This window comes from Erigeron canadensis, chromosome 9 (assembly GCF_010389155.1).
Source record: "Erigeron canadensis isolate Cc75 chromosome 9, C_canadensis_v1, whole genome shotgun sequence".
NCBI lineage: Eukaryota > Viridiplantae > Streptophyta > Magnoliopsida > Asterales > Asteraceae > Erigeron > Erigeron canadensis.
This window is the reverse complement of record NC_057769.1, coordinates 23,464,868-23,485,125: the sequence shown is the minus strand read 5'-3', so window position 1 is coordinate 23,485,125 and position 20,258 is coordinate 23,464,868. Positions and strand designations below refer to the sequence as shown.

The 20,258-nt window shown below is 34.0% G+C and overlaps 1 protein-coding gene across 1 annotated transcript; it reads right to left on the bottom strand.

Annotated features, from left to right (window-relative positions):
- Positions 1 to 1,677: 1,677 nt before the first annotated feature.
- On the bottom strand, positions 1,678 to 4,229 carry LOC122583365 (ankyrin repeat-containing protein NPR4-like). The gene is made up of 4 exons (XM_043755779.1): positions 3,992 to 4,229; positions 3,783 to 3,893; positions 3,000 to 3,421; positions 1,678 to 2,383 (listed from the first exon to the last, which is right to left on the bottom strand). The coding sequence occupies exons 1-4, from the start codon at positions 4,227 to 4,229 to the stop codon at positions 1,763 to 1,765; spliced, it is 1,392 nt and encodes a 463-aa protein (XP_043611714.1). The 3' UTR covers positions 1,678 to 1,762.
- Positions 4,230 to 20,258: the final 16,029 nt, after the last annotated feature.

Sequence of the window (20,258 nt, the reverse complement as noted above, 5' to 3'; positions counted from 1 at the left end):
GCAAGATTCCATAGTTACATAAATCTCTTGCTTCCTCTGGGCACTTGGTTTATTTGTTATATTTTACGTTAGTTTTTTAGGGTTATTCTTATTGATATATTAGATTAGCTATAACAAAGAGTGCATTGTAAGCGCGTTCCAACATATTAAAAGACCATATTCATAATTTTTTTCCTCTCATTTTAGATCATAGTTATCACTTCAGTAACATTTCTGTCTCAAAATATGAGTGACATGAAAGAGAGAGCTAATAACGATCAGCTTTCACCGAGTATCTAGGATTTTTAATTGGAACCGGAAGTTATTGCTTTTTTTTTTTGAACGACATTTTATTTTACTTTTACTCCTAAATTACACATATGTCTGGAAAACAAGATTCTCGAAAAACCCCTATTAATCCACCCTCACCAATGTGAGAAGTGGGACTTGAACCCAGGAGGATTCTCCTAAGGTCAAAAACCTTACCAATGAGCTACCAACCCCATTGACAGTAGTTATTGCTCTTTATTAAGTATGTGGGAAATCTACCTTAATTAAGCCAAAGACCTGCACATGGCCCCATAATTACGATACTGCACATATAGATACACACACGATCACAAATCAAAGAATTCCTAGAATTGATGATTTATATATTACTCAAACTGATTTGTAACTTACAGATCTTATTGTATATATGAAAACTTAAAGCCAGGTCCCCATATTTCCAGCAACAAACCAACGTCATTTCTCTAAACACTTGGTCAAACCATGACCAAATAAAATCAGCCTGCAGATTATTTGGTGACCCATTCAAATGACATATGCCCTGTTTGACCTGTGGCCCATATACGAATCGATTAAACCCAACAATTCCATCAAGCCATCACTCCATGATAAACATCCTGCAGATTATTTGGTGACCCATTCAAATGACATACGATCCGTAAGGCCCATGACCCATAAACAAACCGATTAAATCCAACATTCCCATCAGGCCATCACTCCTCGATAAACATGTCTATCACAACCTTTATTACAACAAAGATACTGTTTTATAAACCAAAGAGGAGATGATATCAATGGCTAAAACACTGTTTGACAGAATGAGAGCTAATAACGAGATACTGGACAAATTAATTGAATTTAAGGCTCAGATCACAAAGAGAAACTATAAGGACTCCAAAGGCAAAAAAAATAAAATAAAAGGACAGATATTGCTGAAGCCAGATTGGATATTTTTATTAAACGTCCCGAACTGGTGCTCTATCTCAATTCTCAAATGCTGGCTAAATCAAGAAAAGAAGTGGTGGATGTTCATGGAAGGAACACTGAAGCCATACAAAGATTTGAGCATTCCAAAAAGAAGTAAAATCAGATCATGAAGTTCAGAACTGGAGAAGCCAAAATCACTAATGTGTTTTTATGACTGATCGAGAATAAGTTTTTTGTGGGTTAGAAACCCAGTGAAATGGGCTAAATGGTATTTTTAATCAACTATAATGGACCATGGCAACATTTCATTCTTTTACTGCTACATTTACACTGTATTATTCTAGCTCAATTAACGCACAAAATTTTCCGACTTTCCATACCATTATTCAAATTAAATTAAAAATCCAATCAATTCAAGGAAACAAGGTGTAAAACATAAAAAGTCATAGGGCTTGATGAGAATGATGCAAAACAATATATAAATAAGTTAACAGTGTTAAGCAATCAACATCTTTCTCCAATCATGTATCCTTGGGGAATGATCATTACATTTACATGTACAAAAGTTTCAGTAGATGTTGAAGTCGTCATCATATTTTCTTTTAACAAAGATACTACGACCATATGTGGCACTCATCAGGTCTACAATAAGTGGAAATTGCAGCGTCACGAAAGAAGTAATTGGTAAGCATGTCAATGCACCTATTGCAAGAAGAATCCATGAGTTCCCTTGTCCAAACACAAGGAGTAATGTTGCACCAAAAGCTAAGATCATTGCCGTCGTTGAGATGAACAAGGTGGCAAGGCCAATGATCAACCTTTTTGGCAACTTGTAGAGAAAGTCTTGTTCAGCAAAACGTGTGGTGAGGATGGATAAAAACATTAACAACGATGTAACAGCCGTGAATAATGATATGGCGTCTGATATTGCAAATACCGTGAAAGCGGCCTTGCTGGAAAAATTTGGTAACCCTGTATCCTTGTTTCCTCCGGGCACTGTGATAGCCCCTGCAAACACAATTGTGGTGATGAGAGCAGCTGTGATTGTGTAGGACTCTGCGGTTGCCTTCATCCATTTTTCTCCCTCGATCACCAAGTCCTTGTGCTGGCTAGTAAACACTGTTTCAGGTGTTTCATCAAAAGAGTTCTTTTGAATCTTGTTTAAGGGGCGTACAAATCCTTCTACTTCCTGCAAGATTAGAATTAGAATTTGAATATTTTATACAAACCAATACGGATTTGTATCGAAAACAACAAAATAGAAGTGATTCTTGCAATTCTAGAAGCAAGAATCTCCTAAAAGTCTGAAGACCTCAATTTAATTCATCCATAATCAAAGTTAGATCCCTATTGTCTATGTAAATACTAATCCTATAGCTTAACCAACTCCACTTAGGTGTGTTGGCTAGGGTATTTTCTAAATCCATTATGTGGGCCCCGGAGGTGAGTTTTTCTTAAGGTCTCTGGTTCGAGTCTTAGGTTTCACATCTCAAGGTATTTTCTATGAGGAGGGGGATCACTGGTTAAAATTACCTGTAGCACGTCTGAATCGAAAGTAACTTAAAAAAAAATAAAAAAAAACACTAATCCTATAGCTTGATTAGCAAGCGAACTAAATAATATATAAAAGATATCATAAGATATCTATAATAAATACAATACTTTCCTAATCATAATAAAAATGATAAAACTTATATAATCTATTACTAAATTATTAATAATATCATTCCAGCAGAATAGCAGATCCATAACAATATGTTAACATTTTGTATGGATAATAAAGTCAAATATGAGTTATTTCTTACCTTGAACCATTGAAGTTCTCGTTGTAATTGCAAAGCAGCACCTGATATAAGATTCAATTTGTTTGAAGGTGCCAATCTTGCAGCCAAATGCAAGAGGTTATTCCCAGAAGAGTCTTTGATGGTTTTATAAATATTCTTATGTTCACTCATTTGGTATAAGAGGTTGTAAATATTTTCTGAACGATTTATCACAGCATATTGGACGAAGTTGTGACCATCTTCATTGGTACTCCAAATTGTATCCGGGAACATTGACATTATAGCTTCAACCACATTAGTTTCGTTTAGTCTTGTGGCTTCAAAAACAGGATTCGTGTAACAGCGATTACTATGGGCGCTGTGTCGTATAATTTTACATGTTGTCCATAATAGGCAGTAAGCAGAATAAGGAATGTTAGAACTTTTTCGAGTAAATGGCCATACTGCAACATAGAGCCAAATCATATGTTACTATTCACATATTGTTTCTAATACTGTATTATATAAAGGGTTCTGCAACCAGTGTCAATAAAAGTGGGCTAGTGGTATATTGGAAGGGTGGGGTCAAAAAGTTTAATTTACGTCGTTGCAGTTCATTAATTAGAAAATAACTATTAGTCAAGAGATTAATAATGTCTTTGAGAGTTAAAAGTTGAAACCCGGCCATTACTATCCATAAGTATTCTTTACCCCTTCTAGCTAGCCACCAAATAAAAAATGGATGTTCATTAAGTTGGTTAAAGGTAACTTATAATAAAATTAAAAAGGTCATAAAACACAACACATAGAATAAAGGTAACGAACCTCTTATCCTTTCCCAAAACTTGGGTTCACGTGGGTAGTTTTGAGCTATAGCCATAAGCACAGCTTCACTATGTATGGCTTTGTAATGGTCCAACATACCCAGTGCTATGCCTACTTGCACATTTTGAAAAAAGTTAGTCGTATTATGAATCAAGTGGCCGGGGTTAACTTTTTTAGTTCAGGGATTTCAAGTGACACTAGCTACTTACCAAATTCCTTACAAGAAATAGCTAGAACTAGAAGCTCATCACCACTTGTGCCGGAAAACAGAGTCCTGTGATACTCTGTGTCTTTGACGAGCTCCGGCAAATGATCCATCCCTATCTCCAGATCAATGTGCTTCAACCGAGTTTCTCGATACTCTTTGTCTTCGACAAACTCCGTAGTATCCCTCTCTATCGCAGTACCAATGTGCTTCAACAGACACCGAAAGGTATCAATATGCATATTAGAAAGGGATACGGCTAGTGGTGTGTGTCCTTCATTGTCTTTGGCCAATAAAAAATCTGGGCTTCTTTCCAACAAGATGTTGGCAGCTTCAGTGTTGCCAACAATAGCAGCTACATGAAGCAGTGTGCTTCCATTTGAGTTTACCAAATCCACCAGTGTGTTCTCTCTCGGTATAACTGATAGCAAATACTTTAATATTTCATGATTCGTCGTCGATGAACCCACTGCTTCGTGGAGTGCTGTGTTGCCATTACTAAATACTTTGTCCGTGGGTGCAATACCTTTTCTTTTTAGAAAGTGACGCACATACACCAAATGTCCATTTACAAACCACCAATGAGTATCGTTGCTTAATGATCGTCTATTTATTTTTTTATTTTTTTTTAATTCAACTTCTGATTTTGCATCTTCATGTTTCGAAATTCCTTCTCTTGTAATTTCTTCTTCAAAACAAATGCATATCTAATTAAGTAAGGTTTTCACTTGGTTGAAAAGATGCAATAATATGGGCGGGGAAAAAACTATCATTTAATTATGAACCAAAGTACCTGCTTTTTGAACAACTATTGAAGGAGCATATCGACTTTGTAATTCATCCCATGCATGTTTTGCAGTAAAATCAGATCCTTTGTGCTTCAATGTCAGGTGATTGACAACTTTAATGGCTGCATCTTCAGAGAGTGAACCAAGTATCCAACCTTTGACTAGTGAATCTGATCTCATCCATGCCGCCTTCAAGTCTCCCACTACTTTCCGCTTCTTACCCTTTTGATCGCCATCAGGACTCGCAAATGTTCCATCAATGAAACCAAGCATTCCGTGACTCGATAAGAGACATCGCATTTGCGTATTCCACACGTTGTACTTGCTCTTATTATTCAGCTTCACAGTAAGAATATTTGTGGAAAAGTTATGTGAAGGGTATGGGTATTGATCGTCTCTAACATCAACTATGGACCTCCGATTATCATTATTTTTGGATGTTGAAGCTGCCATATAATCACGTCAAACTAATTTCTATTTAACTTTTTTATCGATATATATATATATATATGCCAGAGATTAAAGTGAGGAAAGCTGACGGCATGTAACAATGTAAGTATGAGGTATTTCATTTTAGAGTCTTCATTTTAATTTTGATTTTAATAATTTAGAAACGGTACCCGCACAATGCGGCGGTGGCGGTGGGGAAGACGGTCCGGTGGTGGCGGTAAGAGTACTTTTGTAGAGATGAAAATAGTTGAAGGGTATAGTTGATATATCACATGAAAAGGTGCCTAGCATGGAAGATTATTTAAGGGTATTTTTGTCTTATTAAGTTCTTAATTAAGTAAAGACGAGAAACCCAATTTATTATAGATGTTATGGAATCATATATGATTTCAGTTTGGATTATTTTATTACTCCAAACATGGAAATAAGAGTAAATATCGCCGATATTAAAGATCTAGGGGGTCAACAGATTTCAAAATCAAATAATAAAATAAGACTAATAGCTACACAAACTGTAGTGGCTCAATTTTTTATTATGTTGGCTGAATATTTTGAAGTCTAGCTGGTGAGAGTTATATATGTCTAGATGGCTACTGGATTTTCTGACTTGAAGTTTTGGGTTTCAGCTACCGTTTGCTTGGGAAGTTTAGGGCGCGTTCGGTTGTATAAAATGTTTTCTAGTTTTTCATTTTTAATTTTCTAGAAAATAAATAGGGCTTTTGTTAAAAATTTTGAAAACGTCGTTCTAATTAGAAAACTAGAAAACATGTTAAAGTTGTGAGGGGAGAGGGTGGAATGAATTGGAAAATGAACATAGAAAATAGAAAACAAGAAAAAGGTGTTTTCAAGTTTTCTATGGAAAAATAGAAAACCTTGTTTTCTGTTTTCTTAGAAAACATTCTTAGAAATCTATGATTAAAACGCGTTTTCTGTTTTTCATGGTTTTTTGGAAAACAAAAATGGAAAACAAGGGGTGTTTTCTATAACCAAACGCCCCCTTAGACTTTATTTTTTTATTTTTTATTTTTTTATCTTAATTCGAGACGTGGAAGAAAAATGGTATCTATCGATCTTTCTTGCCTTTTAATTTATCTATCTATCAGACTTCACCATGTATACCTGCGATTTTAAATTAGAACAGCCAATAGTAGTCCTCTATTAAGTACTCTATGTATAAGAAATCTACCTAAAATCCAGACATAAAAGTGTGTTGGGTCACATGTACCCAACCTTGCCCATTTTGACCTGCTCTTCAATTGCAACCATTTTTTACTCTGTTGCTGACTAACCCATTTTCTGAAAGTTATATTTATCTTATTACACGCAAGATGTCTGTAATTACTTCATCAACAAAAAACATAAGCTTGAAAAAAACTTGTCATATGCCGAATATACTTTTATGCAAGATTCCATAGTTACATAAATCTCTTGCTTCCTCTGGGGACTTGGTTTATTTATTATATTTTATGTTGGTTTTTTAGGATTATTCTTATTGATCTTAGATTAGCTATAAGTCTATAACAAAGAGTGCATTGTAAGCGCGTTCCAACATATTAAAAGACCATGTTCATAATTTTTTCCTCTCATATTAGATCATAGTTATCACTTCAGTAACATTTCTGTCTCAAAATGTAAGTGACATGAAAGAGAGAGCTAATAACGATCAGCTTTCACCAAGTATCTAGGATTTCTAATTGGAACCGGCAGTTATTTCTCTTTAATTTTTTTTTTTGAACGACATTTTATTTTACTTTTACTCCTAAATTACACGTATGCCTGGAAACAAAGACTCTCGAAAAACCCCTATTAATCCACCCTCACTAATGTGAGAAGTGAAACTCGAATCTAGGTGGATCCTCCCAAGGTCAAAGACCTTACCAATGGGCCACCAACTCCATTGACAACAATTATTGCTCTTTATTAAGTATGTGGGAAATCTACCTTAATTAAGCCAAAGACCTGCACATGGCCCCATAATTACGATGCTACTTCATATATGGGCTGGGAATTGAAGGTAGCACAACGTATGGTGAGTTCTTAATGATAAGGGAATTGCCAACACATGAGTATTCCTTCAACGCATAAGTAATTGGCAAGGAATTGTTCGGTTTATAACCCAGTTTTGCGGCATTCCCTGTTGTATAAAAGGATAGTTTTTAGTTGCAGAATTTTAATAACTCAGTTTTGTGGTATTCCCTGTTGGTCTGAGGCCAACACACAAAACTCCTGACGTAATTAGTATGTAAGTGAAGATGAAAAGGAAACATTGAAAGCTGCACTCTATTATGTATATCTATACTCATATATATAAAGCATAGAGTTAATTACTGAAATGGTATCTAATATTTGCGCCATATTACTGGTTTCATACTTTTCTTTTCGAAATTACACTGATCATACCCAACGTAAGCAAATCTCCACTCGGACCATACTGGATGCCAACGCCGTCAAGTGGCCGTTAAAACCTCCCCCACGTGACTTGCACGTGAGGGGTAAATATGTAATATCGCGTTTCTTAATTACTTAAATGGTACCTAACGTTTGCACGATATTGCTGGTTTCATACCTAATGTTTCTTAATTACTTAAATGGTACCTAATATTTAGTTATTAATTTTTTTAATTATTTTTTATTTTTTTTATTTTGAAAGGTGAATTCCGCTTTAAGCCAATGTTTTAAAAATTGGTATTTTAGTCATACTGGTGTGAAAAAATTTCTGGTATTATCGGTATTACCGAAAATACCGGCCGATACGACTATTTTTAATTTGTTTTATTTTTCTTTTATGAAAATTTTCCAAAACTTGTTACAACTTAACAAAAATAGTCAAACTGTACTTATAATTCACTAAAAAATAATACCAAATAGGTCTTTCATAACAAAATATAAGTTTAAAATTCACAAATAACCAAAAATAGCAATATAATATCATAAAAATAATTTTTTAAAAAATTCAGATTTTCTTCTTTATAAATATTGGGAATACCGCAACGGTAATACCAGAAATATCTAAGAATACCAGAAATATCGGCCGGTATTTACCGAAACATTGCTTATAAGTTCATTTTGAATGGATTATAAATGTATTTTAAACTTTAAACTTATATTTTGTTATGAAAAACCTATTTGTTATTATTTTTTAGTGGATTATAAGTGCATTTTGACTATTTTCGTTAAATTGTAACAAGTTTTGAAAAAAATTTATGAATAAAACAAATTAAAAATTGTCGTACCGGCCGGTATTTCCGGTTATACCAATAATACCATAAATTTTTCTACACTAGTATGATTAAAATACCAGTTTTTAAGATATTGGTTTAAAGTGGAATTTACCTTTCAAAACAAGAAAATAAAAGTAAAAAAGTAAAAAAAATTAATAACTAAACATTAGGTATAAAACCAGCAATATCGTGCAAACGTTAGGTACCATTTAAGTAATTAAAAAACATTAGGTATAAAACCAGCAATATCGTGCAAATGTTAGGTACCATTTAAGTAATTAAGAAACACGATATTACATATTTACCCCTCACGTGCAAGTCACATGGAGGGGTTTTTAATGGATACGTGACGGCGTTAGTCTCTAGTATGGTCTGAGTGGAGATTCGCATACGTTAGGTATGATCAACGTAATTTCGAAAGGAAATGTATGAAACCAGTAATATGACACAAACGTTAGGTACCATTTCAGTTATTAACTCTAAAGACTTCCAACTTTAAGTTAAGATACAATCTTGACCATTCAGTTTTAACATGATAGATCAAAGCCATCCATTCTCGTATTGTACTAAGGATAATATGATCATTTGACACACTTTTAAAATATAACAAAAGGACAACAAATGGTCCCTACACATTTTAAGGACAATATGGTCCCTTCAAATTTCTTTCTCCTTTCATTTTTTTTTTATCTCTCTCTCCGGATTTCAAGAATTCGCTAGGATTATAACACTGCAAGAGTTAATCACATATCTTAAACTCTAGAGTAAAAAACATGGATAAAAGTAGGAACTATCGTACTGCCGCTATGCGCGGGTAATTTTCTAGTTAAACTAAGAGGGTCCAAAGAAGCTAACGTCTATTCTCCTACTTATGCAAATTAAAACATAACACATTAGCCTGCAGATTATTTGGTGACCCATTTAAATGACATATGACTCGTGACCCGTAAATAAACCGATTTAACCAAACATTCCCATCATGCCATCACCCCATGATAAACATGTCTATTATACCTTATTCGACTTTTATGTGTAGTAGTACAAAATTTACAACGATAATGTTCATGTTTCAAAAGAACTTTCTTATTTTTATTTGATGATAACCTTGAATCCAAAAATGTATTGATGGAGATCCTCTAAAGTTGATTTCAACGGTCAAGTTGAAAGCATCTTGATCTTTGAATTTAAATCAAAGGTCAAGATTCAAAGATTATCTTTTAATCTTGACATTTGATTTTAATTCAAGGGTTAGGATTAACAACTTTACTAATAAAGTTATAAATAACTTTAGAGAATCCCAATCCAAAATTTATTGCATGCTATCACATATTGTAAAGTTTTATAAAACAAAGAGAAGATATCAATGGATGAAATACTGTTTGAGAGCTAATGAGGAGATTCTGGAGTACAGAGTAATTAACTCAATCATCCAACGCTCAGATCGTAAAGAGAAAAAGGACTCCAAAGGCTCTAGTAACATTATACTTTATCATTTACTCGATTGAAGTTGCTCAGAATATTTACTGTCAGTAGTGTTAGAATATGATCACGTAAAATGAACGTATGTCTGAAAATGATTTAAGCCTACGAGATCACACAAAATGACACGGTAACTCTATATTATTAATTAATATATTAAAGTAATATATTAATTAGTTTAATCACTTAAATGATTAATTTAAATAAGTTAAAAAAGTAAATTATATTTAATTAATTAAAAGGAGGTGAAATATGAAATAAGGAAATTAGAGTTGGACTCTAATTCCTTGTATAGGGGGCCGAAATTTCTCAAGGCTTTTTGCCTTGAGATTACTTGGTCACCAAAATGAAAACCCTATGAATTAATCCTATAAATAAAGGCTTAAGCCTAACAGTTTTATCCATTCAATTCACACATAAAAACCCTCTCCTTCTTTTCTCTCTATAATCGACCGAACCAACCCACTATGAGGTGTTCGGTTTGTGCCATTCAAAATCAAATATGGAACTACAACAATTAATGCTTGGAATTAATTGTACTTTCGTTTGTTAGACAATTGATTTTTGTTTCACGGATTTTGATATTAGAGATAAACACAATGAGTTTGTGGGTTCGTGATCAAGGTACTAGCATACGATATATGGGTGTCTAGTGTGCAAACGTAGAGAAATTTACTTCAAATTCTCATAAAGTTCTTCACTTTATCATCTACATCAAGAGGTAATCCTAATACTATTTCAAGGTTAATTATTTGATTACATGGTTTTATTTGCTTCCGTTGCGTACTCGTGTTTAATGATATTTGTTATATATTCCAACAGTGGTATCACGAGTCACCATGTGATTTTTAATTACCTAAAAATCAAAATTTGAAGGGGGGTTAGGGTTTCATAATTTTCGGAAATTTTATATAATTATCTTGGTTACTTTATTAATTAATTGATTTAATTGTAATAAAATAATATAAAAAATTATTTTTTTTAAACCCTATTTTCGAAATCCAGAAAATAATAATAATAAAAAAAATTTTGAAATCCTAATTGCAAGTTTTGATTTATTGCATGATTAATGTGTTGATTACATGCGTTTATGGATTACCTTTATTTTAATTGTAAAATAGAAGTAATAATCATGAATTTTTTCATGCAATTAATTCATGATTATTAGTTAGTTATAATGATAAAATTACTTGATCACTAGGTCTATTTAGGTGGATGATTAAAATAATTAATTGCTTGACAATGTGATAATTATTTGTTAATGTTATTGCTTGACATCAGTCTACTAAAACGACCATAACTTTTGATCCGTAAGGAGTTAGAAGTCGTACTTTGAACCGTAGAAACTAGACTCATAGGGCTACAACTTTATAGTTCTGTGATAATCCCAGCGGTCATCTTCTAGGGCTAAATAGGTCTTGAAGCTGCTGGAATATTCCAATCAGCATACTATATGTTTATGTGATGAATTGTTATTAAATTTTGGCTTACGCAATCAAGTTTACTTGAGGTATGTGGTCCTTTTCCTTGAGAAAAGGGGAGCCAATCTTAAACCATAGTGGCCTAACCTAGGATGGATACCTAATTTTTACGTGGTTAGTAAGTTTAGTTTTGCCCTCTATAAACATTGTGTGCAAAATTGTTTTTGGAAAATTAAACTTGACTAAATTATATCGAAATAATGATTTTGTTTATAAAATTGGTGCCCTAAAATCAAAAGATACATCGGCTCACCCATTTGAACGAACTCTAAGAGAGATATAAGTCGGAGTGCGCTAGCCTTCTAAAAGGGCGGGTTTTTAATTGCGTCCATCGCAAACCTTTGCCCTTGCGCTTCTTTGTGAGTTCAAATGGAGCTACCGAGCTCTTTTGTATTTAAAGACAATAAAAATGAGTTTTATAAACATATTATGTTTAGAAGATATGCATGAATCTTCAAACATAACTTTTTGATCACACATCAAATTGATTGACCTAATAAACTTAAGTCATTTGCCATCCAACTTGTAAAGGACACATGTGGCTGTTGTTTTACTCACTGGTACACAGTGGTGAAATGGCAGTTGCATGGCGAATCCCACTCATTGGTACACAGTGGTGGACAAATTTGCGCATTCTTGGTTGGAAGACTTAAAGCGAGTTAAGCGGTGAGACCTTGACCCGTGACAAAAGATGGGACAAAACATGACTATAAAAAGATCACTTGATGAATCAAATGTCAAATGTAGGTCCCATTCTTACTAGGAATTGCACATGTAATGCAATTATTACTTGTCACTTACCTTTTGAGTGCAATCATTTCTAGCATATCAACTGATAAAATAGTTGTATGTCAATTGGATCCTAGCCTTAATGAAATTAATTGTTTATTTTATAAACATTGGGTAATTAATTTCTTAAGGATTAATTATCGAAAATACCGATAATTGAACTTGAATCTGTTTTGTAAAAGCCAACAAATCCTTCACAAAACATACACCAATCGGCTTTCAGGTCGATGCTAGAAAGGGAAAAGTTTCTAAAACCAATTTCAATGGCTGTTTTGTCAATAGAGAATTGTTCTAAAAATTGATGTCATTGAAACTCAGATATCGCTATTCCTGATGCAAGTGCCACTACTTTGCAATTGGAAGCATAAATACTCGGTACAATAGACATATTAATGTTGCTTCTTTGATGCTAGAAGCATGTCTCCTGAGCTTCAAAAAGCAATTCGGATTGCAAAATCCGTGTGATATGATCAACTAACTCAAGTCTATGTACGAAAAACAAGTTGGAGTTGAATTACTTAATTTGAACACGAGTATGGGAACCGGTGAGTGCTCGTGTACTCAAGATGAAGAGTTACTTTGATCATTTTGGAAAGGTTAAACTATGCGTATCTTCTGCCGATTGTTATTAGCATAAGAGACAATTACAATTTGCATAGCATAATTGGACTTCATATCAAGTTGATTGAGTATGAGGAAAACCTTCCAAGAAATTTGAGATACCCCAAGTTCTTATGATCAAGGGGGGAATGGTTTAGAAAACAAAACAACCGTAAAGCTAAAGGCAAGAACTTTGGTAAGAGAAAACAAAGTGTTTTGTCTCAAAACCTTAAAAGACCCTTTGGCAAAAGGAGCATACGGCTGATGACCAGGCTTGTCATCACTGTGCTAAAGTAAGATACTGGAAAAGGAATTGTCCTGAGTATCTAGCTGAGTTGAATAAGAAGAAAAAGCAAGTTGGTTTAACCAGTTCTTCAAATATCTTCTTAACTGAATTATTAGTGTTGATGAGATCCAAAGAATAATTCAATAGCAAAAGAGTCGAGTTAACTTGGACTCTATCTATCTATCTTTGACATTGTCATTTTGTTTAATTTTGGCAAGAAACGCATTAAAAGTCTTCAATGTGAAGATATCTTACAAATCAAATGATGAATCATTTGATAAATGCGTGGTTTTGGAAAGAAACACATTAAAAGTCTTCAATGCGAAGATATCTTATAAATCAAATGATGAATCGTTTGATAAATGTGTGTCTTTCAAATTGTCGTTAGCAAGAAAAGCATTGAAAACTTCAACGTAAAGGGATCTTACATTGAAAAATGCATGTCTTGTGTTTTCGGCAAGATGACAAGAATACCTTGTAACAACTAAATTTGAGCTTGATTTGTGCAATAATGGAGTTAGTGTGTGAAAAGGTGTTTGTGTGTGTTTGGAGGTTGAAGATGGAGATGGAGAGAGAATAATTAGAGTGAAATGGAATGATTAGGATAAATGTGGGAAAAGACTTACAATTTTGGGTATGGAGAGGAGTATTTATACACTTGACTAACTTTCACTAATACTCCTTCCATTATTAAAATAATTACATTTTAACACCATTTTAGATTTCTAACATTCTTCCCCTTGGTGTTGAAATGTAATTCATACATGATATCATCTATAAATACGAATTTGTTGATGAAGGTCTTCGAAGCTTTCTCATTGTCTTCAAGATCTTCCATCAAACTTGACTTTACATCTTTAATCTTCACACTTACCTTAAAGATGTATCTTTAAGTCTTGAACTTCTTAGAGTATAAGCATTGCGGAAACTTGATCTTGGCTCTTTAGATTTGAAAATGAAAGCCTCTTCTTGACAAATTAACTTTGTCACACTTCCCCTTAATTAATGAATCTCTCTCTTCAAGCATTTGGACAAACATCATTTTCATCACAAACTTCCCCTCAATCAAACAATCATATTTGTGTACCACCAACGCTTATGTATAGGGTGTACCCGCGGCGTACTCACCATGTTGGCGATAACTATCTTCAAAGAATAATTTGGGGATCACTTTAGTCAACAATTTATCTTTCTTCCCCTCAACTTATGAATTCTTCTTTTTCCCATCAAATTTCAAGAAAACATTAAGGTTGTTCGATTTCATTGTTCTCTTTCTTCCCCTCATGATGAATATGAGTCTTCATGTTTATCATGTCTTTTTGAACTCGAAACTAGGGAATCAACCATTATGAAGTAGTAGTCCAATAAACAAGTCAAAATAGTACAATAATAGTGATAGTTTAAGCAAGATCGTCTTGAATGAAAAATGAAACGATCTACTACAGATCGTCCTAGACACCAAACAAAAACAAGATCGTCTTGATTTATTATCACACAACCAATCACAGTTCACTTTTCACAAGAACAGATCTGACATCAACAGTACACTTTGTCTCCCACTATCACTTTGATGAATTAATTTCGTGATCCAATCAGCAAAAAAAAAAAAAACGTGGATTGCACTATGAAATTTGATTCTTGTTTAATCTGCCTTTGAAATACGAACAGCAGCAGCAGTAACACAAAAACGTTTTTGGTAAACTTCGAAAAGTAAATCAATGATAACTCGCTCAAATCTCAACGAAATTTCACAAATGATATACCGATGGATTCGTAATCACAGTGCGCATCTAACGGTATACAAAATTCAGATTGAAATGAATTGTAGCAAAATCCCACAGTTGATGAACTAAAACGGTTTCGGAATAAAAATTCGAAAATTGGATGAGAATTGCACAAAATCGAGCTATGGATCGTTCAGATTAACTGATTGTGCTCTGATACCACTTGTAACAACTGAATTTGAGCTTGATTTGTGCAATAATGGAGTTAGTGTGTGAAAAGGTGTTTGTGTGTGTATGGAGGTTGAAGATGGAGATGGAGAGAGAATAATTAGAGTGAAATGAAATGATTAGGATAAATGTGGGAAAAGGCTTACAATTTTAGGTATGGAGAGGAGTATTTATACACTTGACTAACTTTCACTAATACTCCTTCCATTATTAAAATAATTACATTTGAACACCATTTTAGATTTCTAACATACCTTTTTCGCATAAAATCGGAAAAGGTTAAGGAACTACTTTGACTAATACATTCGGATGTATGTAGCCGATTTAGACATGAGTTAAGGAAAGATGCTAGCTACTTTATCATTTTTTATGAATGATTTTAGTCGTTATGGTTACTTTTACTTGCCTAAACATAAACATGAAGTGTTTGAAACATTCATAAAAGTTTAAAAATGAAGTAGAAAATCAACTCGGCAAAACCATCAAGATTATTCGTTTGGATCGCGGTGGTGAATACTTAAGCCAAGAGTTTAAGGATTATCTAAAAGTGTGTGGAATTGTCTAACAACTTACTCCTCCTCAGCATAATGGAGTGTCTGAAAGGAGAAATCGAACCTTGCTAGACATGGTGAGATCTATGATGACCCTTACGACTCTCCCATCTTCGTTTTGGGATTATGCTCTAGAAACTGCTGTACGCATTCTCAATATGGTTCCAACCAAGAAGGTTTGACACCGTATGAATTATGGCATGGAAATGTCCTTAACCTGTCTTACTTAAAAGTCTGGGGATGTTAGGCACTTTTGAAGCGTGATACGCCTGACAAACTTGAACCCAGAACTACTAAGTGCATCTTTGTCGGCTACCCTAAGGAAACGATGGGTTACGACTTCTATGATCCCGCCAAAAACACTGTTCGCGTTGCTCGATATGCTGAATTCTTTGAAAAGAAATTAGCTCAAGAGAATAGTGGGAGGGTTGTAGAACTTGATGAAACTCAAGAGGAAGATGTGTCACCTTCTGTAGCTCCTAGCATTCATCAACTTGGGGGGGGGGAAATGTTCAAAGTGATGAACCTCAAGTCGATGAAGATGAAGCGATTCCACTTCGTAGGTCCGAAAGGACAAGACGTCCTACGAACAGATTATGTCTGATGGTAGAAGAAAACGTTTTAGGAGATCTCGATGAGCCTCCAAATTTCAAAGCTGCATTATCAGATCCGGAATATGACAAATGGCTTGAAGCTACGAAGGTGGAAATGAAATCCATGAAAGACAATCAAGTCTGGAGCTTAGTTGATCTTCCACAAGATGCTCAAACTATTTGGTGTAAGTGGATCTTCAAGAAGAAGACTGACATGGATGGAAATGTACACACCTATAAAGCTCATCTCGTGGCGAAAGGTTACACTCAACGTTTCGGTGTTGATTATGATGAAACCTTTTCTCAGGTTGCGAACATTAGAGCTATTAGGATTCTCTTAGCCAAAACTGTGTACTATGACTTTGAGATATGGCAAATGGATGTTAAGACTGCCTTCTTGAATGGTTACTTGGATGAAGAAGTCTATATGGATCAACCTGAAGGTTTTGTTAATCCAAAACATCCCAACAAAGTATGCAAGCTTCAAGGGTCCATTTATGGACCAAAGCAAGCATCAAGAAGTTGGAACAAGCGGTTTGATGAAGAAATCAAAAAGTTTGGTTTCGTTCAAAATCCCGATGAGCCATGTGTATATCGCAAAGCTAGTGGGAGTCATGTTACTTTCCTTGTCTTATATGTCGATAACATATTGATCATAGGAAAACACATTCCAATGTTGCAAGATGTTAAATCGCATCTTGGAAAGTGTTTTGCCATGAAAGATTTAGGAGAAGCGACATTTATTCTTGGAATCAAGATCTACCGAGATAGATCAAAGCGGTTGTTTAGATTAAGTCAAAGTGCTTATATTGATGAGGATCTTGAAGCGTTTCGAGATGGAGAATTCTAAATGTGGGTTTACACTATGCAAGAAAGACTTAACTTATCTAGCAAGAACGGTGCTTCTACACCTAATAAGGTGGAGCGTATGCGAAAAATCCCTTATGCTTCGGCTGTGGGATCTATTATGTATGTGGTAAGATGCACTAGGCCTGATATTGCGTTCGCGCAAAATATAGTTAGCCACTATCAGCAAAATCCTGGATAAGATCATTGAATTGCTGTTAAGAACATTCTTAAGTACATGTGTGCTACTTAAGAATTATTCTTGGTGTATGGAAGAAATCCTGATCCAGAATTCAAAGTGAATCGATACTGTGATGTTGGATTTCAAACTGATAAAGATGATTCAAAATATCAGTCGGGATATGTCTTCATTATTTAAATGAAGACACGGTGGAATGCTATGAGCTAAAAACCACAGTTGCCATGTCTGCAACAGAGTCTGAGTACATTGTTGCCTCAGAAGCTGCAATGGAAGCAGTCTGGATAAGGAAGTTTATTAGCGGGCTTGACGTGATCCCCTCAAGTGACTTACCCAATGATATGTACTGTGATAACACTGGTGCATTAATTATTGCCAACGAGCCCGGAGCTCAGAAAGGTGCCAGACATTATGCTAGAAGATATCACTATGTTCGTGAGCAGATCGAACTAGGGGAGATCAAATTACTCAAAGTTCACACAGATTTTAACTTAGCTGATCCTTTCACAAAAGCTTTGGTTAGGCCCAAGCTTGAAAGGCATTTCGAGGGCATAGGACTTAAATTAGCTAGTTATTTCATGTAAATCTGTTGTTTTGGTATTTGGATAAGTGATGTTAAACAATTATATTTTTCATAATGAAATAAAGTACTTGATATGTTTGATTTCATTTAATATTAATTGTATCCTATATTTGCATGTTTAATCCTTGAATATTTTTAAAATATTCTAAATTGTCCATTGTCGATTAATTATATGGGAATATAATTAAACTAAGACAAATCGAAGTGATTGGTTATATTCTTTGAATATGTAATGGCCGGTCCCACCAAACTCACATGGTATCTATATGATGCATATCGGACTACCATACTAACGAATTTATCACTTTATGGATCGACGTCATTAAGTGAAATTCGTAAAAGGTTACTTTATTGATCATTTTGTGTGACCCCTTTGACTTGATGGTTACTTTATTACCTTCATTTACTACCGGCTCAAGTGGGAGCTGTTAGAATATGATCACGTAAAATGCACGTATGTCTGGAAATGATTTAAGCCTACGGGGTCACACAAAATGACACGGCAACTCTATATTATTAATTAATATATTTAAGTAATATATTAATTAGTTTGATCACTTAAATGATTAATTTAAATAAGTTAAAGGGTTAATTGTATTTAATTAATTAAAAGGAGGTTAAATGTGAAATAAGGAAATTAGAGTTGGACTCTAATTCCTTGTATAGGGGGCCAAAAATTCTCAAGGCTTTTTACCTTGAGATTACTTGGTCACCAAGATTAAAATTCTATGAATTGATCCTATAAATAGAGACTTAAGTCTAAAGGTTTTATTCATTTAATTCACACATAAAAACCCTCTCCTTCTTTTCTCTCTATACTGGACCGAACCAACCCACTATGAGTTGTTCGGTTTGTGCCATTGAAAATCAAATATGGAACTACAACAATTAATGCTTGGAATTAATTGCACTTTGGTTTGTTAGACAATTGATTTTTGTTTCACGGGTTTTGATATTAGAGATAAACACAACGGGTTGTGGCTTCGTAATCAAAGTACTAGCATACGATATACGAGATGTCTAGTGTGTAAACATAGAGAGATTTACTTTAAATCCTCATAAAGTTCTTTACTCTATCATCTATATCAAGAGGTAATCCTAATCCTATTTCAAGTTAATTATTTGATTACATGGTTTTATTTGTTTCCGTTGCATACTCGTGTTTAATGATATTTGTTATATATTCCAACAAGTAGTACTAGAGTTCTTTGTAATTCCTAGTATATATCAAATTTTCTGTCATAAGGTTGTTAACATATTTTTCTAGTACTATTCCGATTCCTCTCCACAACCTTGTAATTTGTTTATAATTTGTAAATAAGAGGCTACCCAATGTCAAGGACTCATCCCTCAAGGATTAGTCTCTGTCAGCATCACATCAGTAAAAAACAATCTAAGGACTAATCTTCTCAAAACATACCCAATGCCCTCATCCCTCAAGTAATATTTTTGGAACCACCAATTATTAAATTCTACACATTCAAAATTAATAATAATAATAATAATAATAATAATAATAATAATAATAATAATAATAATAATAATATATTTAGAAAAAAAAAGATTATTTAGTTTAGGTTATTTTTAAACTAAAATTAAAGTATTGATACAAAATGAAAAATGTGTAATAAGGACAAAAGACCAAAACAACATCCCCTCCTTATTCTTTCCCCAACGTTCCCTCCTTCTTCGTGATGATTTCTTGTCGCTAGGAAAAATTTAGGTAATACTTTCTTTTTTTTTTTAACAGTAAACACACACAGACGTCTATCTATTTATGTATTTATATACATATATATATGAAAAAAAACAAATCGGTCATCACAACTTGTCCTTCCAGGAACGAATTGAACCCCTCAAAGGAGACAACCGGACGAACCAGGAACGAGTTCCACCCAATGGTATGGAATCGTCCCTCTACACCAGATGAGCCCAGGGACAAAGGCATTAGGCACCCTGTAAGTGACATATTGAAAATTACAACTCATTGTCATTTATTCCTTTATATGTATGTATTGCTCATGTCAAGAATCGTGTACAACTCATTGTCATTTATTCCTTTATATGTATGTATTGCTCATGTCAAGAATCGTGCATTTATTCCTTTATATGTATGTATTGGTCATGTCAAGAATCGTGTAATCGTACTATTTGTTTTAATAGCATTCTGAAGCACTAGACTGATCAAGTGTTTAGTAACTAATTCTAGATACAATTGAATGTCAAGCACATGCTCATAATACACCATTCCTAGTTGTTGCACTCTTTTAGCTCTTTTCCCTTTTTTCTTTAACTATTCTTTAAATTCTTTTCCTTTAGCAAGTACCATCTCGATCTTCTGCGGAGGCTATTCTGACCCCCTTTTTATATTAATCATTAGGAGTAAAAAAAAAAGTATTGGAAGAGTCGTTATGGGCTAATGAGGCCATTTTTTGGTCATTGGTTTAGAAACC